This window comes from Pavona decussata, unplaced genomic scaffold, assembly GCF_977016875.1.
Source record: "Pavona decussata unplaced genomic scaffold, jaPavDecu1.1 SCAFFOLD_102, whole genome shotgun sequence".
NCBI lineage: Eukaryota > Metazoa > Cnidaria > Anthozoa > Scleractinia > Agariciidae > Pavona > Pavona decussata.
Window position 1 is genome coordinate 6,900,702 of NW_028145517.1, and position 26,799 is coordinate 6,927,500.

General features: G+C 38.7%; 2 protein-coding genes and 1 long non-coding RNA gene across 5 annotated transcripts in view; 2 read left to right on the top strand and 1 right to left on the bottom strand.

Annotated features, from left to right (window-relative positions):
• The window catches only part of LOC146471977 (uncharacterized), a 33,738-nt gene extending 25,941 nt beyond the window's left edge, over positions 1-7,797 (top strand). For all 3 annotated transcript variants that reach the window (XM_085120538.1, XM_085120537.1, XM_085120539.1), the window contains 8 exons: positions 25-92; positions 754-862; positions 1,280-1,378; positions 2,071-2,139; positions 2,650-2,799; positions 3,379-3,515; positions 3,592-3,667; positions 4,012-7,797. In XM_085120538.1, coding sequence (XP_084976664.1) covers positions 25-92; positions 754-862; positions 1,280-1,378; positions 2,071-2,139; positions 2,650-2,799; positions 3,379-3,515; positions 3,592-3,667; positions 4,012-4,056 — 753 coding nt within the window. In that variant the 3' untranslated portion in view covers positions 4,057-7,797. The remainder of the gene's footprint in view (positions 1-24; positions 93-753; positions 863-1,279; positions 1,379-2,070; positions 2,140-2,649; positions 2,800-3,378; positions 3,516-3,591; positions 3,668-4,011) is intronic.
• Positions 7,798-16,553: 8,756 nt separating this feature from the next.
• Positions 16,554-19,928, bottom strand: LOC146471978 (uncharacterized). The gene is made up of 2 exons (XR_014866734.1): positions 19,712-19,928; positions 16,554-17,914 (listed from the first exon to the last, which is right to left on the bottom strand). It is a non-coding gene; the product is annotated as an uncharacterized LOC146471978 (long non-coding RNA).
• Positions 19,929-25,048: 5,120 nt separating this feature from the next.
• Positions 25,049-26,799, top strand: part of LOC146471979 (uncharacterized) — a 50,564-nt gene continuing 48,813 nt past the window's right edge. Inside the window, exon 1 of the mRNA XM_085120536.1 lies at positions 25,049-25,182. Within this exon, the coding sequence (XP_084976662.1) occupies positions 25,061-25,182 (122 nt within the window). The 5' untranslated portion in view covers positions 25,049-25,060. The remainder of the gene's footprint in view (positions 25,183-26,799) is intronic.

Below are 26,799 nucleotides of genomic sequence, written 5' to 3' on the forward strand. Positions count from 1 at the left end.
ACAACTTACTGGTTTTGCTTTTAGACTCAAGAGTTGATTTCAGAAGACAGAGTCAGATTTATGTCATTCTTTGGTGTTGGGAAGGATGAAAGGTAAGCAGGAAAATTTTATGCTAAACTACTGTTGTCACTTATATACTGTTCACTAGCTTGTAGCATGTGCTGCAGTATTATTCCTAGTTCATCTACAGCAGCACCCAAAAAGAACACCTGGAACAATTAAGCAAAATACTCAAAATTTTGTTTCCTGCTTTTTCAGATCATTTTGTGTCGTTTTAAAGACTCTGTTCAGATGCTTAACATGAAAATTTCAGTTGCAGAAAGTTTTTAGAAAGGGAATGTTTGTTGGGTTTTCTCATTTTTAACTGCAAATTGCTTCTTCGAAAATGAAAGGAATTGGGTTAGTTTAATGAAATTTTGCTAAAGAAAACTGCAGATTTTCTTTATGGCTAAACCCAAATTTCTGAGGCGATTAACCCCATCTGAACAGATATGAAAAAAGAACTGCTCAGTAGCTTTCATTTGAATGGTCACACTTATGGATTTCATCCACAGACTCAAAAGTTAGAAACATCTTGCACAGCATAATAAACAGCACCACAGGAAAGTACTGCTCAGTAGCTTTCATTTGAATGGTCACACACAGGATCTCACACACAGATTCAAAAGTTAGCATCATTTTACGTAACTTAGTCTTTAGCTTTGGGAGAGTTCACTGGCCATTTTTAATGATTTCTTTTGGTTTTTATTTTAGACTTTGTGGTTACATCATAAGCACGGCTCCAGAAGTGTTCGTGTGTCACGTGTTTCAGTGCATCCCAAATGCGGCAGCACTTACAAAGGCATTAGCTGAAGCTTGTGAGGTAGGTATATTTTAAAAGCCCTAATATCAAAGAATAAATTCTCCTATCTTGTCCCCATACTATTCTTATAAAAGGTCAGGGTAGACGTTATTAAAATATCAAGAAATTCACCTTGGGTGATCATATCCTTAATTCTCATGACCTCAGGGGTTGAATAAGTTTTGATATTATAAGCAGAAATTTGATGCTGATCACTGTTAGGGTTTAAAGGGTTAAAAATTAATACAAATATAAATTACAGTACTTTCCATTTAAAGAGAACATGTATGAAGCTGGCCTGCCTTTTGTGATTTTTCAGGGAGGTGAACTAACAAATACAACATACATTAAACCATATTGAACAGTTTGTCATCCGCTTTAAGGCTGAAATGTAATGTAAACCCGGCATACCATGCAATGAATGTTTTTTTTTTACAGTTGCGTTTCCAGAAATGTGTAGATGCCCATCCAGAAATAATTCAGAAAGTAGCTACTGCTGAACAAGAGAAGATAAAAGAAAAAGCTGAAAAGGATAAAGTAAGTTGAACTCTGATATTAATAACGTTTATTCTAAAATGTGCGTATATCAACATGAGTTCTAACATTGTAATAATTTATTTATATCAACTTTGACATTCAACATTGTCTGCTACCTAGGGTGGTTTATCATTTTTATTAGACAGTTCTTTTGTAATTAATGTTGGAGCACCTGGATATTTAATTGCTTATATTTTAAATAACATATTTGGAAGATCCCCTAATTGCTAATTTCTCTCTATCGTATGCATATATCAATGCATAGTCAGTCATGTAAATCAATGTACAGGTCATCAGACTAAACTACTTACCGTACATGCACTGTAAGGAATGCTAATCTTCAGAGGGAATTTGTAGGTTGATTGTAGGATGTAAGTGGAAATTGTACACTGAAAGCAGTCTTAAATTCTCAAAGTTGCTCAAGCTAGTGATACCACAGATATGTGCTGCCACTAGGTTGACTAACATGGAGTATTTCAGACTGCTTCGGTGTACAATTTCCAATTGCATCCGAAAATCAACTCAGCAGTTTCCATCAAGATTGCTAAATATCATGTAACTTAAAGTAATGACATTTCTGCCAGTTTGTTATTTTGCGTACAGATTATTTTTGCATACAGTCACTGTTATTTTTGTTTGCACATCTGCTTCTTTCATCGCACTTCATCCACATTTTTTTCGTTTTATGACAGGCTGGTTTTATGACGAGTGTTCAAGGTTTCCTAGGAAAGCTTGGGCCAAAGAGAGGGGGAGGGAGGAAGGTCAGTATTTGGAAGCCTGTGCATTTTAGAACTCAGAGGGTTGGTCTTCCTGTTCCCAATGCACAATTTGCTGACAGTTCTTGCATATACATGTATGTACACTGCAACTTGATCTTGTCAAACTTACAGATCTAGTGCAGTTTGTAGAGCTTTAGGAAAGAAAATCTGATTTTTTTCCTTTTTTATTACAATTCAGGTCCTTATAAAAACTTCACTTTATTGCAAACATGCAAAAGTCTCACTTAGGGCATAATTGCTGGGTCTTTTAGTTGTTTTGTGTTACTCTAACCTGCGGTGTCCTTGCACTCATAACCCAAAATACCAAATTTGGTTCCAAAAAGGTGCAATTGTGGAACATGTTGACCCTTTATTACGACAATTGCTACTGTGAACAGTGTTACCTGATAAAAATAATTATTGTCTGTCAAATGTGGTTTTGGCATATTGCGATTTTCAGTTAAGTTGTGAAAAAAAAACCAGTTTTAAATGTTTTCTTTTTTTATTTATCAGGAGGAAGGCAATGCACCAGACAACAAATCGTTATCAAGCAACATTCCCGTGATAACTTGCAAACCTTCACACACGTTCATGGTGAAGTACTATGGTGCTCTGCCTGTAGCTGTTGGCACTGGGATAGAAACTGTGGAGGAGGCAGCTAAGGTGCAAAGGAGTGATTAACATCTGTTTTCTCTTTGTAAAATAACTGCATTTTCAAGTGGAGTAGTGATGAGAATTAGGAATTCTCATGTTACTTCAATCTTCCTTTTTTTTTTTTTTTTTTTTTTTGAACATTCTTTAATGGGTTCCAAATGACTTTTGAAGAGTTAAACCAAACGACGAACTACACAGATCTGAGATTCACCTCTTCAGTTGAATCAAAGTTCAATGTCAGTTGGCTTTTGGACAATCAGGGGCTGAAATCATCCTTTTCGTAATACATGTATAAAGTTGTTTCTAATGTTTACATGGATGAGTGAATCCTTTCAAATGTACGGTAAGCCTGTTGCACAACAACTTAGAAGACTGGTGCTGGTGTACAAGTTCAAATAAAGTTGAGGCTGTGGTAGAAACCCAGCAGAAAGGTTATTTGTTCAGCAGTAAAACATGTTCATTTTTTGTTTTATTTTATTTTTCTTTTTTCAAAATTTTACTTGTCAAACTAGTTAACTTTCCATTATTAGTAGGTAGATCTATTGTTGCTCAGTGTTGGATGTACCTCTTGGTTTTATTTTGTTTCAGCATTTGACTGGAGGAACTCTGTTGGTTTGTCAGTTGGATGTTGCACTCAATGGAGTGACGTTGTATGACAGTCAAAGAAGTACACTGTCAAAGAGAAATTTAGATGCTGATACAATATCCTACTGTGGTCTTACAAGGTACACCAACACAAACCTTCATATGCTATTCTCAAGTTAGGTAGAGGAAGTAAAATGCTTGTTTTCTCTTTCATAGTAACAGAAGCCATTTTGGACTCATACAAAGCATGGGAGGAGGAAAATATATCTGTCATGTGTTTGCAGAGTACAAGGTAAGAACGACGAGTCAAACACCTTATCCTTAATAGATGTATCTAACACAGAGATACAGACAGAGAGTCTCCTGTAGCTGAGTGGTAGAGCGTCTGAACTAGTAATCGGAAGGTCTTAGGATTGGCTCCTGTTAGGAGCACTCGGATTTCCTTTTGCCAAGTATGCCTGTGTCACTGATTGAAAAAAAAAATACATCTATCAAATGGTATCCTGTCAGATCGTTCCACAGTAAAGTCATATCCTCTTCTAGAAACTCTTCAAGAAAAATAGTTTAGAAAAAGTATGGAATACATTTAACAATAAAATGCGAGAAAATAATAGGATAGTATTTCTTTTATTTCAGACAAAAGCTGGTCCTATTGTCGCTGCAATTCAGGAGACTCTGTAAAGACCAATGCAAACAGAGAACTTCACAGAATCATTTGTTTTGTGTAAGCATAAAGACAAAAATCCACAACATTGCATTTCGCGGCAGTAAAAGAGAGTATCAAGGAAGAATTGTGTAAATATCGTTTGTGCCTGAACCACAGGGAAACAAAGCATGAAATTAATCTAAGTCCTGAGGGCTGTTGGCTGTATTTTAGTTGTTGGGAAGGGGTGGGGATAGAAAGGAAGGCTGACAATTTGGGAAGTTTCTCTCCCGCCCTCGAACTAAGTAATTAGGGTTAAAAAATTATTGTCGTAACGTTGACAGGAAGTAGTTATATGCAAAAGTAACCTACTGTTATCTGTACAAAATTTTCGTAATAGTTATGTTAAAATAATAAGGAACAGACTGAATTGTCAGTCTTCGTAAAATTCTGAGGTTATCTTTCTGCTACTCTAGCTGAAATCAAGGAACAAAAATAAATTTAGCCATGAAGGTTCAACCTTTTAAAAGGTGCAATTATGAAATTATCAATTAAACTGACATTGGGCCTATGGTTATAGATTGTGCCGAACGCGGAAAGATTGGGAAAATGGTTGTCAGGATATGAAATACTCCTGTTTAGTTTTAATTGAAGTCATTTCTAAATTCAAAAGGATTTCACATTTGGCTTTGTTTTCAGAGCGTTATTTTTGTATCATTCTGTTTTTCGCCATGTTCAGAAACGTTTTACAAGGATATGGAGAGAATCTAGAGAAAGTGTTCAAACAAGTCTATAGTTGAAGAATTGCATGGGCAAACGTGAGTGAGCAAGTGAGTTAATAATTGACTGACTGATTGATTGAGTGATTGATTGAAGGACTAAATGAGTGCTTGAAGGAGTGAGTGAGCGATCGAGAGAGTTAAAATCCCATTACACTGATTCATTGAATGAGCGAGCGAGTGAGTTGGTGACTGTCTGATTGACTGATTGATTGATTTATAGATTGATTGATTGATTGATTGATTGATTAACTAAGTGAGCACTCGAAGGAGTGAGTAAGCAATTGAAAGAGTGAAAAGCCCATTCTAAATGAGAGAAGAGAGCTTCTAAATGGTTAATTAAGAATTTTTCTTAGCGACGCAGAGCATAAATGGGTAAAGAAATCCAACTTTGGTAAGTAATGGGGCAAGATAAGATAAACAGTAATAGTACACATTGAAAAACATTTTCCGTAGAATCAAGGGCAAGACAGAATTGTTAAAATATTTCTCTATAGTTGTAAAACTAACAATAGGAATCCAAGCAAATGATGTGTTGCTAGTATTGTTGGAAAGAGTTTCAGAAAGTGAAGATACATGTATTAAGGTTTATTGCAAGCTTTTAAGATGTGTTTGAATCGGCTGTACAGTATACATAGCAACTAGAAGAAACGGAAAATGTCGCTAAATTTTATAGATGAGAATTGTAGATTCTGCTGAGGAATTTGTGCATATATAGCAGCTTTTATAGAACGGTTGGATTTTGAGTGGAAAATGGGTTGATATTGAAGCATTGAAAGTTTGCAGGCAGGTTCCTGTAAAACCTTTGAGCACTGTGAAAGGATTTGCAGGTTGAAACATTTCAGCAGTGGCAAAGGACAGATTTATAGACCAATTTAATTTCCATCAGCACGTGTTCAAGTAATATTTCTCAAACTCATTAATAATTCATCAAGCCAAAAAAAAGAAAAAAAGACCAAATCACTACCGTGGAGGAGGTTTAGAAATGTGATCTTAATTATCCTAAAATTTTGTGAACTTTTGCTTCGAATTTCTCCAAGAATTATCAATAGTTTGAGAAGCTATATCAAACACTCGAAAGAGTGTTTCTTCCTATTTCCAAGCACCTCGAAGTTGGTTAAAAAAAACTCGGCTGCGCCTCGTTTTTCCAACCTAGTTCTCGGTGTTTGGAAATCGGAGGAAACACTCTTCCTCGTGTTTGATCTATTACTTCTCAAACTCATTAATAATTCATGCAGTCAAAAGCCAATAAATGACCTCCATTTCGGTCAGGTGGATGAATCTTGATACCTCAATGAAACACCAGATGAAACACCACCAGGTTTTCATCTGAGATGAAACATGTTTTTCATCTGAGATCAAACATTTGCATTTTAATGAGATTAATTTCTTATTGTTTCATTTGAGAAGACATGTCAAAAACTCGGGCTTCGTGCTTTATCACGGGTTCCAAATACCTCGAAACAGATGAAAGCACTCGGCCTGCGGCCTCGTGCTTTCATCTGTTTCTCAGTATTTGGAACCCGTGATAAAGCACTCGCCCTCGTTTTTGACATATTACATCAAACACGAGAAGGTGTGTTTTATCAGATATCCAAACACTGAGAAGTAGGTTGGAAAAACGAGGCGCAGCCGAGTTTTTTTAAATGACTTTGAGGTGTTTGGATATCTGGTGAAACACACTTTTGAGTGTTTGATATGGCTTCTCAAATGATCAATAATTCTTGGAGAAATTCAAGGCTAAAGTTGGCAAAATTTTATGGTAATTAGGAACACATATCCAAACCACGGTCAAAGTGGTGATTTTCTTTGTTTTCTCTTGATGAATTATTAATAAGTTTGAGAATGGTTGATCCAAGAGTCAGTGGTTTAAGGGGACCCACTAGAGGGGAGGGGGAGGGGGTGTTAGGCTCCTTATTACTTTATGCTAACGACATCTTGTTAATTGCAGCTCGTTTAAGTCATCTGTGGCCCCTTGTGTCTTTACCTTTGATCTGCGATCATCTTTGATCATTTCAGCTTAAAGGATTGGTATTTTCCTTTTTTTTAATTACAAAGAATAAATTTTTGATTATTTACAATTACTTTCCATTAAAAAGGATATCAGATCTCAAGACAAGACAAAAATATTACAGATGAACTTAATATATTATTACGTATAAAATTAAATTAATTTAAGTGTATCCAAATTATTACTTTTTTCATTAAATACATTTCAAATGCAGGTTATTTTTGTAATTAATATTAATAAACATTAGTTATTGTAATTGCATTTCTTGTTTTTTTTTTGTTTCTTTTTTTTTTTTTCTTGTGCAGATTGATTTTTATAATTTTTTATGCCAGTAGAATTCTTTTATATTGTATGTATATTGTAGTAGGATTCCCAAATCTTGGGGCGATTTTTGTTTCTGTAAGTTTCTGGTAACCTGAATTATAAATGCTGTCCTCCGTTTTGGAGATAACTTGTCAATAATATAATTTGGAGTTCTTACGATCTATGTTAACGACTTTGAAATTAATCCTTTCACTTCCTTGATCTGAGTGTTGATTCTCCTGACTGACTGCCATTTATTTCTTTTGAAAGTCAGTTGACAGAATTTGGTGTTACGTCATGAATTATAATTATCACTTAGTTGATGATTTTCTTTATTCTCATCACCTGTCTGTTTGACAGTGTACTGATAATGTAAGGTGAAACTACATTAATCACTCCTGGGAGTGAAAGGGTTAAGGAAGTTGGAGTGTTGGTTGTTTATTTTTTCATTTAAACAACTCTGCTTGGCAAACGTATCGTATCGTATATCGATTGAGATACGCCCATTGAAATCGGAAGAATTCATAAGTGATTTTAAGATGTTAACCTATGTGTGCAAAGGTCGCCCTATCGTTGAGCTGTAGAGTGGTAGAATGTTTTGAGATGTTAATAAATTTGTCTAAAGTAAATTTTGTTACGCTGGGCACGTGCACGTTGTAGACAATAAAATAAGAGAACCTCTATTATTGAGTTGTAGATTTATTAAGCAGAAGTATTGTTTATTATAGTGTACATGGAATTCAGCTGTTACTCCTTCGGGAGTAATTTTTCTTGCAATTTCAGCCAATTACAATATAGGTGAGACAAGTTGTGAAGGTGTTCCATGACCTTGCACGCTAACTACGTAATTAAACAAAGAAGTAACAATTCTTTGCTACAAGATAAAAGGTTGGCTAGAACGACTTTATTGAACACGTAAAATAGAAATTCGACAATCTGCCACTATTAGACTCTAATCCCATTGTTTCTTTTGGACTATTTAGCAAAAGTTGATGGATGCAAATTTTCTCACAACAAGAGAAATCCCTCTTGACGGAAACTTTTAATTGATCACTTGTATAACTCTGCTAAAATCATTACTTGCAGAACATGCGAATTTATGGCAATAAAAGGGATTGTTATGTGGCATATAACATTGTTTTTATGCTAACAAACAAAACCGATTTTCTATGTTGTTGTACCCTCCTTACAGCCAACTCGTTCAACCTTTCCTGGCATAAAAAAGTATCAACTGTTTATAACGTAATACGAGATTTCAGTGTCCAACTCATGCATTGACAAACAATACCATTGCAACTACAGTTTAAACGTTTTCATTTGAATGCTTTACGATTTCAACCGAACTCAAATTGTTGGTAACTCCCTAGGGGGGTACCAAAAAAAATTTAATATGGGGAGGCTTCGACCCTTTACCCTTTTATGTGCCACTTTTGGCAGAAAAGATACCCCTTGCGTATACCTTCTATTGACAAATGGTCCCCCTTTCGTATACCTCCCATTGAAAAATAATAAAAGGCCCTCCCCCCCCCGGTTGGTAACACAGTGAAAGTTTGAAGTAGCTTCCGAAACAATGCAATGTTTCGACAAAATGTGTGCACACATTGCATGGCTACCTTTTTGTGCTGGGTAGTCATTCGCACTAAAGGAAATACAACTGAGCACAGTTTTAAGGTAGAATTTAATTGAAACCCAGTGATTTCATCTCACCAAACCATGTGTTGTTGGTATCAGGTAGGCAACGCGTTTGCCATTATTACTACTTTCTGAGTAAACGAAATTATAAAATAGACTCTCGCTTAATCCAACACGATCTTCAACTTCGCTACCTCAAACAGAAGCTCATTTTACTTGAATAGTGTTTACAGTTATTAAACAAAAAAATTATTGTGTTGGAGAGACGACCGTTTACTTAAAGGGGAAGTATCATGGGGATTTTAATATCTTTTGTTAAAAATGATGAAATAAGACCTTCAATCAGCTACCAAATAATTCTAGAATGACGAAAGGAAAGAAATCAACTCAATTCTTGAAAGGGACAACTTGTGATCTGTTCTAACACCTTTTGGAAACAAAATTGCGAGAACTTGAAAAACATTAGCCTAACATTTTTCAAGTTTCGATCCATACCACCCTACTCTGTCTCTGGCCAGACACTAATCTACAGTTTTATTGCACTGTGGTGATAGTTTATAACAAAGTTGACAATTTTTTCGTTGTTTCTGCTGACAGAGAAACATTTTTGGGTTTTGAAATGACATCAAATTTGCGTGATACTTCCCCTTTAAGGACTTGCCCATCCTGTCAAAAATTTAAGCAAGTATCGCTGACCTCACTCTGGTCAGAAAAACTCGTTCTCCAGCAAACTAACTGGTCACCTTTTTAAAGCAATTAAATAAGACGAATTAGGGGGATAGGGGAAAAGATTGAGAGCTAAAGAAAGACTGAAAAGTGGTTGCTACTCGAGAAGAATGAACACCTCAAACTGATTGGGCTAAAAAATAACAAACGTTCGGTGATGACTGCTGCTGAATTTTCCTGTTTCTTTTTTAAAGTCACGATGCAGTGAGTCTGAAATAACTCTTCATCTTTACATGCTCATGATCTGGATTGTCTCTTCACTTTAACTTTCACTTTCACTTGTATTTGCTCCAGACAAAGTGTAGCCCTGCTCTTGAATTCTGTCGATGTAGTCTTCCACAATCTTTGGAGCTTTTTCTTCAATGACCATAGCATCAACTTTTTCCTGCCGTCCTCCGCCAGTGCAAATGGCTAATACTTTGGGAATTGATCCAGTGCAAAACGCCACCAGAGCTTTTACCCCAGGTGAAACGCCAACATGGAAGCGCATTGTGAACAGAAAGACCAGGAAAACAAAGATCAGAATTAAAATGACTTTCAAGACTACTTTGCAAACACCTTCTCTAATTGGCATAAGTTCCTCGCACGCCATGTCAAAAAGCTCTTTTGGAATTTTCACCACGTTGCCTCGGTCTTCAGGACCGGGAGGGCTTTCCGCGGTTTGAGCAGGATCAGTAGTCGTTATGGTCGCTCGCCCGTCGAAGATTTGGTCGTGTCGGGTTTTCTGGTAACAAATAAAAAGCTTTAAAGAAAGATCGTGGTAATTGTTTGTAAAAGAGCTATAGCTACTCCACAAGTAGTTGCAGACAAGAACAAAAAGAGTAACGAATGGAAGGCTTTCCTCGGATGGCAAAAAAATGAAGGCTGCTCCAGTAACCGTGCCAAGAACAGTCCCTGCATTGAACAACAACCTAAAAAATCCGCAACTGGCAAACACTCTGATGAGCAATAATACAATTTTATCAACATCACCATCAAATACCTTGAAGACTGGAGATGTATAAAGGATACAACAACAGGCTAGCAATATTATTGCTGCGAGCAGCATAATGATGATAGCTGGATAGATAGTGGACATAAATACGAGAAATCCGGCGGTACGGAGAAACCAGAGAGGAGACATTTTCCGCGAGCGCGGAAGGATGATAAGAGATATTTTGAAACAATTTACAAGGCTTTTACGAAAAAGTCTCCAACATTTGACCAAAATCAGTGGCTGCATACGTAAATGCTGCCAGATTTGCTGACGACTGACTGTATCATTGCAAATGTGATTAGGTTTTAAAACGTCACACACAGGACAAGGCTTCGCTTTGACAGCCTTCTCCAAAGTATTGAACGTTAAGGAATCGTAAAAAGCCAGCATGGTTTAACAGACAAGGGAAATTTTCATATGAACTGGTTTAGACAGATCGAACGGAAGAACCTTATATTTGTCTAGGTAAGAAATTGTGGCCAGCAAAAGAAATGGAAATGGTAACACCACAAGTCGTAAAATAAGTATTCTGGCCTTATGCCAGCCGATAGTGTCCGACTCAGAAAATAAAAAGTGGCCCACAAGACTGCTAAAACTGACCGGACTTGCTCCTTCTAAAACAATCTGTCGAAGGCCATTTTCTGTTACCAATGTGGGGGAGAACAGGAAAATTAAGACAGGAGAGTATAATGCAAAAGCGAAAACAATAGCAAAAAAAAAAATGGGCCTATGCATTTACAAGACAGATAAAATTCGAGCTGTTCATTACTTCCCTTAGGTTCTAATCCATGGTCTGCAAGATGGCTGACAACAAATCGGTACAGAAAGCCAGTGTCAAGAGTCGAGTCCATAGCGCGGACTGAACTTGTCCCAACGGGAAGCAAGCGGCAAAAAGCTATGACCTTAAAGGGACAGTATCACGCTATTTTTAGTAACACATCGAAAATCGGAAATACGCTATTCGGCTGATAGCAGCCAAGATGTAATGACAAAATTCCATTACAGTCAACCCAGGTCACGCGTGAACGATATTTTTGAAATTTGAACGGAGTTTTGAAATTTACATGTCAGTTTTCAAAATCGCGAACGAGATTTCAGAGTTCCCGTATAAATTTCCCCAGCTTATTGACAGTATAAAGCTATGAATTTTTCTTTACATTGCAAAATTGAATATTTCAAGAATAACAATTGTTTCCCAAGTATTTTGAATCTTTTTTTCAGTTAATGCGTCTTTTTCGGAACGATTTCCAGAGAGATGTCCAACATTTCATTCACACGTCGGACATTACAAAGAGAAATTCGAATGTTCATTTCAGTCTTGGAATTACTGTTTACGCGTGACCTGGATTGACTGTAAAAGACTATCAGAATGCAAAGAAACTATTCAAGGATATTTTCGCCGGCAGATGACCGAGATAGAGAGGGGTTCAAATTTGAAAACGTCTGGCAGACGTTTTCAAATTTCGCTGTTGTAACGCATTAAAAATCGCCGGTTGTACTATATTTTGGTTCAACCATTCGTCTTAGAATCACTATTAATATTTCTTTAAATTAGCGATTGAGAAATTAATTAACACAGTGTTCAAAGTTTAAATTTAGGGAATTTTGGCCAAAAATCATGATATCTCCCATCGATCTCCCATGATACTGCCCCTTTAATGAGTTCTTTGGAATGAGGACACATACGGATCAAATCGGTTGAGATCTGCATTGCTTGGTCAAAACTGGAAAGTTTGTTGTTTGCCAGCAGCAATACTTTGAAGAATTCAATGTCGGATCCGATTGAGTTACGAGAAGTTTGTTTCACGCATTTCTCGTCCATCATCTTCAAATAACCAAAAGCGATCAATCTGTTTTGGGCGAAGGCGGTCCTTCTTTGCTCGGTTAGATTAGAGTAGAGAACTGTACAATTCCAGCTGCATCTGGTGTGATTACTGAAGCCATTGCTGTCTTTTAGAGTGCCGTTACCATTATATTGAGACTCATGAGACGAACCTTCGGCTCTTGCGCAAGGAAAACTCGCGAGAAAGACAACAAAACAAAGCTGAAAACCTGACAGGATCATCGTCCAATTGTGAAGAACGGGCCGAACTGATCCGGGATGAATACAATTGTCGTTTCGGCGAACAGAAAATTGAATCTTTAGCTTTTCCACTGTAAATATGCATAGACGCCGAGTAGTAAGCACATTCTTAAATTTTTTGTAACATGATCTTGCTAGATTATACGATGGATCGGCTTTCTTCCAGTCTTTTCTCGGCAACAAAAGTCACAAGACGGCTAATTACATTTTCACATATTTAACATTACCGGCCGAAAGGTTGGATGGATATTCACGTTTCCAAAGGGCTGGATATTGAAGCAGGCAGGAGTCAAGAGTCGACAACCTCCCACGCTCTTTTTGCTAGTCACGCAATCTTTCCAGCGGGGAGAAAAGATTGCGTGACAAGCAAAAAGAGCTTCGGCGAGGGCCGAGGGAGGCTACCTCCCAAGCAGTCGATTTTAGGGGAGTAATAGGACTCCCTTAAAAATGACTTCAGAGTGTATAATTACGCGGGATGCCCTGAGGGGGCATACCGTGTCTTAAAACGGGTCGATTTCTTTTTTTTTTTTCTTCGTAGTAGCTACAAATCGGTACATTAATTACGCGGGATGCCCTGAGGGGGCATACCGTGTCTTAAAACGGGTCGATTTCTTTTTTTTTTTTCTTCGTAGTAGCTACAAATCGGTACATTAATTACGCGGGATGCCCCGAGGGGGCATACCGTGTCTTAAAACGGGTCGATTTCTTTTTTTACGCGGGATGCCCTGAAGGGGCATACCGTGTCTAAAAACGGGTCGATTTCTTTTTTTTTTTTTTCGTTTTTTTTTTTCTTCCTCGTAGCTACAAATGTGTACATTAATTTATTACGCGGGATGCCCTTAGGGGGCATACCGTGTCTAAAAACGGGTCGATTTCTTTTTTTTCTTTTTTTACGCGGGATGCCCTGAGGGGGCATACCGTGTCTAAAAACGGGTCGATTTCTTTTTTACGAGGGATGCCCTTAGGGGGCATACCGTGTCTAAAAACGGGTCGACTTCTTTTTTTTCTTTTTACGCGGGATGCCCTTAGGGGGCATACCGTGTCTAAAAACGGGTCGATTTCTTTTTTTTTCTTTTTACGCGGGATGCCCTGAAGGGGCATACCGTGTCTAAAAACGGGTCGATTTCTTTTTTTTTTTTTTTTTTTTCTTCCTCGTAGCTACAAATCGGTACATTAATTTATTCATTAAACTCACCCCTCTCCTACTCGGGATGTATTGTTCTGATTGTCTTTAACAAAGACAGGCCAATTGAAATCCATTCTTATCGCTAGGGAGGGGACCCACTCACCCTTACCTGTGTGACGTCAACGCATCATTTGATTTCTTCATTAAAACTGCATTAAATTGTGGAGCCATATTGTTAACATGTTCTGGACTCAAGTGTGCCGTTTGCAAACGGAAATTTCACCATTTTGAAGCAGTAAATCGAAAGAATAACTTCTAAGAAGCACTCGACATCTAAAACGGTGGAAATTGGAGAGTTCCTGGCGAAGGAATCGTGCTTTCTTTGACAGTCTTAGTCCACGACTGCAGACAGAGAAGAGGTCATTGAGAAGCTTACGTTATCGCAATGGAATTCCCGCAATTTCCCTTGAAAACCTGAGTAACGTAACACAAGGGGAACAACGTAACGCGATCGGTACAAATCGGTACATTAATTTATTCATTAAACTCACCCCTCTCCTACTCGGGATGTATTGTTCTGATTGTCTTTAACAAAGGCAGGCCAATCAAAATCCATTCTTATCGCGAGGGAGGGGACCCACTCACCCTTACCTGTGTGACGTCAACGCATCATTTGATTTCTTAATTAAAAGTGCATTAAATTGTCGCGCCATATTGTTTATAACATGTTCTGGACTCAAGTGTGCCGTTTTCAAAGGGAAATTTCACCATTTTGAAGCGGCAAATCGAAAGAATAACTTCTAAGAAGCACTCGACATTTAAAACGGTGGAAATTGGTGAGTTCATGGCGAAGGAATCGTGCTTTGTTTGACAGTCTTAGACCACGACGCGAGAATGAAAAGAGGTCATTGAGAAGCTCACGTTATCGTAATGGAATTTGACAAATTTCCGCTGATAGTCTGAGTCGCGTAACACACGGAAAACAACGTAACGCGATCGTCGTGACTCAAACTATTCCATTAGCAAGGATAGTTTTATCAATCGGCGAAGCATACAGTTGGAATAAATGAATCAGCCCCAGCATCACGCGTAATGCCAGTATAGCAGGCATCTTGTTACGCGGGATGCCCTGAAGGGGCATACCGTGTCTAAAAACGGGTCGATTTCTTTTTTTTCTTTTTTTTTTTTTTCTTCCTCGTAGCTACAAATCGGTACATTAATTTATTCATTAAACTCACCCCTCTCCTACTCGGGATGTATTGTTCTGATTGTCTTTAACAAAGGCAGGCCAATTAAAATCCATTCTTATCGCTAGGGAGGGGACCCACTCACCCTTACCTGTGTGACGTCAACGCATCATTTGATTTCTTCATTAAAACTGCATTAAATTGTGGAGCCATATTGTTAACATGTTCTGGACTCAAGTGAGCCGTTTTCAAACGGAAATTTCACCATTTTGAAGCAGTAAATCGAAAGAATAACTTCTAAGAAGCACTCGACATCTAAAACGGTGGAAATTGGAGAGTTCCTGGCGAAGGAATCGTGCTTTCTTTGACAGTCTTAGTCCACGACTGCAGACAGAGAAGAGGTCATTGAGAAGCTTACGTTATCGCAATGGAATTCCCGCAATTTCCCTTGAAAACCTGAGTAACGTAACACAAGGGGAACAACGTAACGCGATCGGTACAAATCGGTACATTAATTTATTCATTAAACTCACCCCTCTCCTACTCGGGATGTATTGTTCTGATTGTCTTTAACAAAGGCAGGCCAATCAAAATCCATTCTTATCGCTAGGGAGGGGACCCACTCACCCTTACCTGTGTGACGTCAACGCATCATTTGATTTCTTCATTAAAACTGCATTAAATTGTGGAGCCATATTGTTAACATGTTCTGGACTCAAGTGTGCCGTTTTCAAACGGAAATTTCACCATTTTGAAGCAGTAAATCGAAAGAATAACTTCTAAGAAGCACTCGACATCTAAAACGGTGGAAATTGGAGAGTTCCTGGCGAAGGAATCGTGCTTTCTTTGACAGTCTTAGTCCACGACTGCAGACAGAGAAGAGGTCATTGAGAAGCTTACGTTATCGCAATGGAATTCCCGCAATTTCCCTTGAAAACCTGAGTAACGTAACACAAGGGGAACAACGTAACGCGATCGTCGTGACTCAAACTATTCCATTAGCAAGGATAGTTTTATCAATCGGCGAAGCATACAGTTGGAATAAATGAATCAGTCCGGGCATCACGCGTAATGCCAGTATAGCAGGCATCTTGTTTTTTTTTTCTTCCTCGTAGCTACAAATCGGTACATTAATTTATTCATTAAACTCTCCCCTCTCCTACTCGGGATGTATTGTCCTGATTGTCTTCAACAAAAGCAGGCCAATCAAAATCCATTCTTGTCGCTCATATCGCGAGGGAGGAGATCCACTCACCCCTACCTGTGTGACGTCAAAGCATCACTTAATTAACACTGGATTAAACTTGTGTCGCCATATTGTTAACATGTTCTGGACTCAATTGTGCCGTTTTCAAACGGAAATTTCACCATTTTGAGGCAGCAAATCGAAAGAATGACTTCTAAGAAGCACCCGACATTTAAAACGGTGGAAATTGGTAAATTCCTGGCAAAGGAATCGTGCTTTGTTTGACAGTCTTAGACCACGACGCGAGACTGAAAAGAGGTCATTGAGAAGCTTACGTTATCGCAATGGAATTCCCGCAATTTCCCTTGAAACCCTGAGTCGCGTAACACAAGGTAAACAACGTAACGCGATCGTCATGACTCAAACTATTCCATTAGCAAGGATAGTTTTATCAATCGGCGAAGCATACAGTTGGAATAAATGAATCAGCCCCAGCATCTCGCGTAATGCCAGTATAGCAGGCATCTTGTCTTCCTCGTAGTCACAAATCGGTACATTAATTACGCGGGATGCCCTGAGGGGGCATACCGTGTCTAAAAACGGGTCGATTTCTTTTTTTTTTTCTTCCTCGTAGCTACAAATCGGTACATTAATTTATTCATTAAACTCACCCCTCTCCTACTCGGGGTGTATTGTTCTGATTGTCTTCAACAGAAGCAGGCCAATCAAAATCCATTCTTGTCGCTTATATCGCGAGGGAGGGGACCCACTCACCCCTACCTGTGTGACGTCAACGCATCATTTGATCTATTTATTAAAAACAGATTAAATTTGGCCCCATATTGTTAACATGTTCTGGACTCAAGTGTGCCGTTTTCAAACGGAAATTTCACCATTTTGAAGCGGCAAATCGAAAGAATAACTTCTAAGAAGCACCCAACATTTAAAACGGTGGAAATTGGTAAATTCCTGGCGAAGGAATCGTGCTTTGTTTGACAGTCTTAGACCACGACGCGAGACTGAAAAGAGGTCATTGAGAAGCTTACGTTATCGCAATAGAATTCCCGCAATTTCCCTTGAAACCCTGGATAGCGTAACGCAAGGGAAACAACGTAACGCGATCGTCGTGACTCAAACTATTCCATTAGCAAGGATAGTTTTATCAATCGGCGAAGCATACAGTTGGAATAAATGAATCAGCCCCAGCATCACGCGTAATGCCAGTAAAGCAGGCATCTTGTTTTTTTTTCTTCCTCGTAGCTACAAATCGGTACATTAATTTATTCATTAAACTCTCCCCTCTCCTACTCGGGATGTATTGTTCTGATTGTCTTCAACAACAGCAGGCCAATCAAAATCCATTCTTGTCGCTTATATCGCGAGGGAGGGGACCCACTCACCCTTACCTGTGTGACGTCAATGCATCATTTGATATATTTATTAAAGACGGATTAAGTCGCGCCATATTGTTTTAACATGTTCTGGACTCAAGTGTGCCGTTTTCAAAGGGAAATTTCACCATTTTGAAGCGGTAAATCGAAAGAATAACTTCTAAGAAGCACCCGACACGTAAAACGGTGGAAATTGGTGAGTTCTTAGTGAAGGAATCGTGCTTTGTTTGACAGTCTTAGGCCACGACGCGAGACAGAAAAGAGGTCATTGAGAAGCTTACGTTATCGTAATGGAATTTGACAAATTTCCGCTGATAGTCTGAGTCGCGTAACACACGGAAAACAACGTAACACGATCGTCGTGACTCAAACTATTCCATTAGCAAGGATAGTTTTATCAATCGGCGAAGCATACAGTTGGAATAAATGAATCAGCCCCAGCATCACGCGTAATGCCAGTATAGCAGGCATCTTGTTCATTAAACTATCCCCTCTCCTACTCGGGATGTATTGTTCTGATTGTCTTCAACAAAAGAAGGCCAATCAAAATCCTTTTTTGTCGCTTATATCGCGAGGGAGGGGACCCACTCACCCCTACCTGTGTGACGTCAATGCATCATTTGATATATTTATTAAAGACGGATTAAGTCGCGCCATATTGTTTTAACATGTTCTGGACTCAAGTGTGCCGTTTTCAAAGGGAAATTTCACCATTTTGAAGCGGTAAATCGAAAGAATAACTTCTAAGAAGCACCCGACACGTAAAACGGTGGAAATTGGTGAGTTCTTAGTGAAGGAATCGTGCTTTGTTTGACAGTCTTAGGCCACGACGCGAGACAGAAAAGAGGTCATTGAGAAGCTTACGTTATCGTAATGGAATTTGACAAATTTCCGCTGATAGTCTGAGTCGCGTAACACACGGAAAACAACGTAACGCGATCGTCGTGACTCAAACTATTCCATTAGCAAGGATAGTTTTATCAATCGGCGAAGCATACAGTTGGAATAAATGAATCAGCCCCAGCATCACGCGTAATGCCAGTATAGCAGGCATCTTGTTACGCGGGATGCCCTGAAGGGGCATACCGTATCTAAAAACGGGTCGATTTCTTTTTTTTCTTTTTTTTTTTTTTCTTCCTCGTAGCTACAAATCGGTACATTAATTTATTCATTAAACTCACCCCTCTCCTACTCGGGATGTATTGTTCTGATTGTCTTTAACAAAGGCAGGCCAATTAAAATCCATTCTTATCGCTAGGGAGGGGACCCACTCACCCTTACCTGTGTGACGTCAACGCATCATTTGATTTCTTCATTAAAACTGCATTAAATTGTGGAGCCATATTGTTAACATGTTCTGGACTCAAGTGAGCCGTTTTCAAACGGAAATTTCACCATTTTGAAGCAGTAAATCGAAAGAATAACTTCTAAGAAGCACTCGACATCTAAAACGGTGGAAATTGGAGAGTTCCTGGCGAAGGAATCGTGCTTTCTTTGACAGTCTTAGTCCACGACTGCAGACAGAGAAGAGGTCATTGAGAAGCTTACGTTATCGCAATGGAATTCCCGCAATTTCCCTTGAAAACCTGAGTAACGTAACACAAGGGGAACAACGTAACGCGATCGGTACAAATCGGTACATTAATTTATTCATTAAACTCACCCCTCTCCTACTCGGGATGTATTGTTCTGATTGTCTTTAACAAAGGCAGGCCAATCAAAATCCATTCTTATCGCTAGGGAGGGGACCCACTCACCCTTACCTGTGTGACGTCAACGCATCATTTGATTTCTTCATTAAAACTGCATTAAATTGTGGAGCCATATTGTTAACATGTTCTGGACTCAAGTGTGCCGTTTTCAAACGGAAATTTCACCATTTTGAAGCAGTAAATCGAAAGAATAACTTCTAAGAAGCACTCGACATCTAAAACGGTGGAAATTGGAGAGTTCCTGGCGAAGGAATCGTGCTTTCTTTGACAGTCTTAGTCCACGACTGCAGACAGAGAAGAGGTCATTGAGAAGCTTACGTTATCGCAATGGAATTCCCGCAATTTCCCTTGAAAACCTGAGTAACGTAACACAAGGGGAACAACGTAACGCGATCGTCGTGACTCAAACTATTCCATTAGCAAGGATAGTTTTATCAATCGGCGAAGCATACAGTTGGAATAAATGAATCAGTCCGGGCATCACGCGTAATGCCAGTATAGCAGGCATCTTGTTTTTTTTTTCTTCCTCGTAGCTACAAATCGGTACATTAATTTATTCATTAAACTCTCCCCTCTCCTACTCGGGATGTATTGTCCTGATTGTCTTCAACAAAAGCAGGCCAATCAAAATCCATTCTTGTCGCTCATATCGCGAGGGAGGAGATCCACTCACCCCTACCTGTGTGACGTCAAAGCATCACTTAATTAACACTGGATTAAACTTGTGTCGCCATATTGTTAACATGTTCTGGACTCAATTGTGCCGTTTTCAAACGGAAATTTCACCATTTTGAGGCAGCAAATCGAAAGAATGACTTCTAAGAAGCACCCGACATTTAAAACGGTGGAAATTGGTAAATTCCTGGCAAAGGAATCGTGCTTTGTTTGACAGTCTTAGACCACGACGCGAGACTGAAAAGAGGTCATTGAGAAGCTTACGTTATCGCAATGGAATTCCCGCAATTTCCCTTGAAACCCTGAGTCGCGTAACACAAGGTAAACAACGTAACGCGATCGTCATGACTTAAACTATTCCATTAGCAAGGATAGTTTTATCAATCGGCGAAGCATACAGTTGGAATAAATGAATCAGTCCGGGCATCACGCGTAATGCCAGTATAGCAGGCATCTTGTTTTTTTTTTCTTCCTCGTAGCTACAAATCGGTACATTAATTTATTCATTAAACTCTCCCCTCTCCTACTCGGGATGTATTGTTCTGATTGTCTTCAACAAAGGCAGGCCAATCAAAATCCATTCTTGTCGCTTATATCGTGAGGGAGGGGACCCACTCACCCCTACCTGTGTGACGTCAATGCATCATTTGATATATTTATTAATGACGGATTAAATAGTCGCGCCATATTGTTTTAACATGTTCTGGACTCAAGTGTGCCGTTTTCAAACGGAAATTTCACCATTTTGAAGCGGTAAATCGAAAGAATAACTTCTAAGAAGCACCCGACACGTAAAACGGTGGAAATTGGTGAGTTCCTGGCGAAGGAATCGTGCTTTGTTTGACAGTCTTAGACCACGACGCGAGACTGAAAAGAGGTCATTGAGAAGCTTACGTTATCGTAATGGAATTTCACAAATTTTCCGTAGCCTCCTACGCAGACGTTCTTGGGGGTTCGTCACGCGTTCCTGCCCTAAGAACGTCTGCGTGGGAGGCTAAAATTTCCGGTGATAGTCTGATTTCGCGTAACACAAGGGAAGCAACGTAACGCGATCGTCGTGACTTAAACTATTCCACTAGCAAGGATAGTCTTATCAATCGGCAAAGCATACAGTTGGAATAAATGAATCAGCCCCAGCATCACGCGTAATGCCAGTGTAGCAGGCATCTTGTTTATTCATTAAACTCTCCCCTCTCCTACTCGGGATGTATTGTTCTGATTGTCTTCAACAAAGGCAGGCCAATCAAAATCCATTCTTGTCGCTTATATCGTGAGGGAGGGGACCTACTCAGCCCTACCTGTGTGACGTCAATGCATCATTTGATATATTTATTAATGACGGATTAAATAGTCGCGCCATATTGTTTTAACATGTTCTGGACTCAAGTGTGCCGTTTTCAAACGGAAATTTCACCATTTTGAAGCGGTAAATCGAAAGAATAACTTCTAAGAAGCACCCGACACGTAAAACGGTGGAAATTGGTGAGTTCCTGGCGAAGGAATCGTGCTTTGTTTGACAGTCTTAGACCACGACGCGAGACTGAAAAGAGGTCATTGAGAAGCTTACGTTATCGTAATGGAATTTCACAAATTTTCCGTAGCCTCCCACGCAGACGTTCTTGGGGGTTCGTCACGCGTTCCTGCCCTAAGAACGTCCGCGTGGGAGGCTAAAATTTCCGGTGATAGTCTGAGTCGCGTAACGCAAGGGAAACAACGTAACGCGATCGTCGTGACTTAAACTATTCCATTAGCAAGGATCGGCAAAGCATACAGTTGGAATAAATGAATCAGCCCCAGCATCACGCGTAATGCCAGTGTAGCAGGCATCTTGTTTTAGAATAAAAAAATTAGGCTAGACTAATAACAAAATCATAATCAAGTGATTATGAATTTTATAGCTTTTGGGAGGTGATGGTGCTATTGGTATTAGTTAAGAATAATTTTTATCCTCATGCTATATTGGATTTGGATAAAAACTAGAGTGTATAGTATTAGGAGAAAAAATTGCCTAGATTTATACCAACACCACCCCAAAAAACCTTTAAAGGACTTAAAATTAAAGTGTATAGTATTAGGATAATAGTAAGGTTAGACTTAAATCAACCATTACTCCAAACGGCTATGAAAAGCTTAGGATGAAAAGTTAACACAGACTAATACCAACACTAAGATCACCCGAAAAAGCAGTAAAGTGCCGAAAATTAGAGTGTATAGTATATTGATCACTCCTGGGAGTGAAATGGTTTAAGGAAGTTGGAGTGTTGGTTGTTTATTTTTTCAAGGGGAGGATGGAAGTTGCATTCCTCAACTCTCTTTTAAACAACTCTGCTTGGCAAACGTATCGTATCGTATATCGATCGAGATACGGCCATTGGAATCGGAAGAATTCATTAGTGATTTTAAGATTTAAACCTATGTGTGCAAAGGTCGCCCTATCGTTGAGTTTTAGAGTGGTAGAAATATTTTGAGATGTTAATAAATTTGTCTTGAGTAATTTGTATTACGCTGGGCACGTGCAAGTTATAGACAATAAAATAAGAGAAGCTCTATTTTTGAGTTGTAGATTTATTAAACAGAAGTATTACTTTATTGTTGTATACCTTGAATTCAGCTGTTACTCCTTCGGGAGTAATTTTCTGGCAATTTCAGCCAATTGCAATATAGTTGAGACAAGTTGTGAAGGTGTTCCATGACCTTGCATGTTAATTAATTAAACAAAGTAGTAACAATTCTTTGCTACAAGATAAAAGGTTGGCTAGAACGATTTTACAAAACACGTAAAATAGAAATTTGACAATCTGCCACTATTAGACTCTAATCCCATTGTTTGCTTTGGACTATTTAGCAATAGCTGATGGATGCAAATTTCTCACAACAAGAGAAATCTCTCTTGACGGAAACTTATAATTGATCACTTGTGCAACGCTGCCAAAAAGTATTACTTGTAGAATATGGAAATTTATTCCAATGAAAGGGATGGTTATGTGCCATATAATATTGTTTTTAAGCTTATATTACAAACAAAACCGATATTCTACGTTGATGTACCCTCCTTACAGCCAACTCGTTCAACCTTTCCTGGCATAAAAAAAGTAATAACTGTTTAATAACGTAATACAAAATTTCAGTGTCCAACTCATGCATCGACAAACAACGCGATTGCAACTACAGTTTCAACTTTTCATTTGAATGCTACACTACGATTTCAACCGAATAAATTAACTCATAGTTGGTAACACAGTGAAAAGTTGAAGTAGCTGTAGTTGAGTGATTTCATCTCGTTAAACCATGTTTTGTTGGTATCAGGTGGGCAACGCGTTTGCCATTACAGTCAACCCAGGTCACGCGTGAACGATATTTTTGAAATTTGAAATTTACATGTCAGTTTTGAAAATCGCCAACGAGATTTCAGAGTTCCCGTATAAATTTCCCTAGCTTATTCACGGTGTAACGCTATGAATGTTTCTTTACATTGCAAAATTGAATATTTCAAGAATAACAATTGTTTCCCAAGTATTTTGAATCTTTTTTTCAGTTAATGCGTCTTTTTCGGAACGATTTCCAGAGAAATGTCCAACTTTCCATTCACACGTCGGACATTACAAAGAGAAATTCGAATGTTCATTTCATTCTTGGAAATACTGTTCACGCGTGACCTGGGTTGACTGTAATACTATTTTCGCACAAAAAATTAGAGACACGGAATCTGAGTAAAAGAAATTATATAATAGATTCTCGCTTAATCCAACACAGTCTTGAACCTTGCTACCTCAAATAGAAACTCATTTTACTTGAATACTCTTTACAGTTATATGACTGCAGTTGATCTGAGATTCTGTTCAGTTTGCTTCTTATTATCGTGTTCGAAATACGACCGTCTACTTGAGGACTTGACCATCCCTACAAAACATTTAAGGGAGTATTGCTCACCCCACTCTGGTTAGAAAAACTAGTTTTCGAGCAAACTAACTGGTCACCTCAATAAGACAAATTAGGGGGATAGCGGGAATAGATTGAGAGCAAGAGGAAGACTGAAAAGTGGTCGCCACTCGATAACAATGAATACCTCAGACTGATTGTTGATTGAGCTAAAAATAACAACAAAGGTTCAGTGATGACTGGTGCTGAATTTTCCTGTTTCTTGTTGAGAGTCACGATGCAGCGACTCCGTAATAACTCTTCATTTTTACACATATCAACAGCTCGGTCGAATTTAGTTAATTTGATACCAAGGAAGGCAAAAGACTGCTCCGAGGTCCACACCCTTACCCTTTTATGTACCATTTTTGACAGAAAAGGTAATCCTTTCTTATATCGCCCATAAAAATGGTACCCCCTTCACATACCTACCGTAGAAACACTCTATATTTTTTTCGTTATATCTGTTCTAGATAGAGCGGTTTTTTCCCTACCCTTTTCCACACTTCGGCTCGTATAAATGCCCACGGGGGATCCTCCCTGTATGATCCATTATATTGCGGGAAGCAAAGGAACTGATACCCGGCCAAACGTATTTTGAATTTGTCACATTTTGTTTTAATAGCAAACATCTTTCCACTCCTCCTAACACTTGGCGATCAGTTGATCTATATCAGTTGATCCAACATGATATGAAAACAAGTGATGACAGCATACTATTTCGGTTGAGACGTGAACGGGGAAATATCAAGCTACATCTTATTTCTTCCTTGTTCTATGAAGCTATTTATGGCCTGACTTGATACATGGAATGTCTCGGCCAAATCTGAAGACTTTGCAGAGACTTCAAACTTTTTTTTAATTAATTAATTTATTTATTATTATATTTTTTGGTTACCTAATACGCTGTGACAAGTTAACCCTTAACTCTTAAAGTTCACTTTTAGATTTGTCTTTTACTCTATATTATAGGTTATTTCGACTCTTTTTTTTCCTACGTTTTGCGAGCCAAATTCTTCCTTTCAGCTTCAGTTTTGAGGAAACTGCGCTGTAATCTGATGATCGAATTAATTTCCTGGAAAACGAGAACGCGAGGATCTAAATTAGGACTTTAAAAGGTCAAAAACACGGGAGACAACATTTGATTTGTGTTGCTTTAATTTCCTCGTACTGTCAGCTGAAAAGAGACGTTATTAATTACAAACTGTTAGCACGAACTTCCCGTAACTCGACGCTTCTCAGCTGATAAAAGTAAAACAACTCGAATATTAGCCACCCGGTAACCAACAAACACAACAGATGTTCAGGCGTGCCAACGAGGAAATATCGCTTAAAAAATGGCCGATAAAGGCCACTGGAAACTCTCATTGCGGAAGACTGTCCTAGTGTTTCTCGTCCATCAATTGTTGGCGGGATCTACCAAAGGCACTACCTACACAAACGGCCTCAATGCAGCCGGGTAAGAAAGAACAAAGAACATTAATTTAACTCGGCAAGATTTCATTAAGGAAGAGTGAGGTCGAGAGAACATTTGTATAAAATGTTTGCTTGTGTCAAAGAAACTGAAGTCTCCTCTGACTTTTCGAATCGGCCAGTGTATGTTGATGGTGATACACGTGATTAATGTGTTGTATCCTAGTAAAAAGTACTCAAGTATCTTATGTTCTAATTTTTGAGGGTTCTGTGCCACAACCATTTTGATTCGTGCACTAAGAAATTCGGTAAAATACGTGATGAAAACTTCACAAGTTATTACTTATGAAACGAAATGTTTTTAGGTCAATCTTTTAGGTCCAATATGTGTCCAAGTGATCGTTGACGCTCGGAGCCCTCACATGCGAGCGATAACTCGAGAAAATATCCTCCGCAAACCTGACACACACACACACACCCACACACGAAGCTTCTACAGCGAGGCACGAAGTGCCGAGAGAGAAAAAGAGACAAGTTATGGTAATGCGCTCACAGTCATTGATGCATGCGGCCTGTGTCGTGGGGTTAATCTTTCAGCAGATAACACGGGAGACAACAACATTTGATTTGTCGCTGCTTTAATTTCCTCATACTGTCAGCTGACACGAAATATTATTAAACATCTGATCTTATTTCTTCCTGGTTCATGCTCTATGAGAGTAAAAGACCGTGACCTTTGCGTGAGTATTGTAATTTGAGTGTCACGGCGACCATTGCGTAATGGCGAAATTATAAGGATTTGTGCGGCAAAAAAAAAATAATTTCTGCTTCTATTTAAAAATTCCATCCAAGGAGATTCCAATAAGAAAATCAAAACCTGAACTCCCTTGTCTGTTGTCCTTTCCTCTGTATGGTTTTTGGAGTGATTTAGCGCTATTCCAGTGAGTTTTAGTTCCATTGGTTTTCTCTCTATATATCAGTCCCATAAAAAAAAAAAAAAAAATTGAGGTCACAAACACTGGAGACAACATTTGATTTATGTTGCTTTAATTTCCTCGTACTGTTAGCTGACACGAAACACTATTAATTACAAACTGTTGGCACGAATTTCCCGTAACTCGACGATTCTCAGCTAATAAAAGCAAAACAACTCGAATATTAGCCACCCGGTAACCAACAAACACAAAAGACGTTCAGGCGTGCCAACGAGGAAATATTGTTTAAAAAATGGCCGATCAAGGCCACTGGAAACTCTTATTGCGGAAGACTGTCCTAGTGTTTCTCGTCCTTGACTTACTGGCGGAAACTGCGGATACTCTCTACTGAAAGAACAAAGAATATTAAATTAACTGATGATTTCATTTAAGGCAAAGAGTGAGATCGAGAGCACTTTTTTTTATAAAATGTTTGCCAGTGTCAAAGAAACTGAATGCTCCTCTGACTTTTTGAATCAGCCAGTGTAAATTGGAAATACTTTTTCACTTTTTGGATTTATTTTAACAATATTTGAGGAAATGTTCAGCATCCTGTGGCGATGCCTCTTATAAATCACTGAAAACTAAGACCTGTGCCCCTTTTATTTCATCAGTTTTAACCAGGAATTAATCTCAGTTTCCGTTTTCACGCTGAAAACTAAAGACCCTTCAAGATTTTCTTCTCTTTT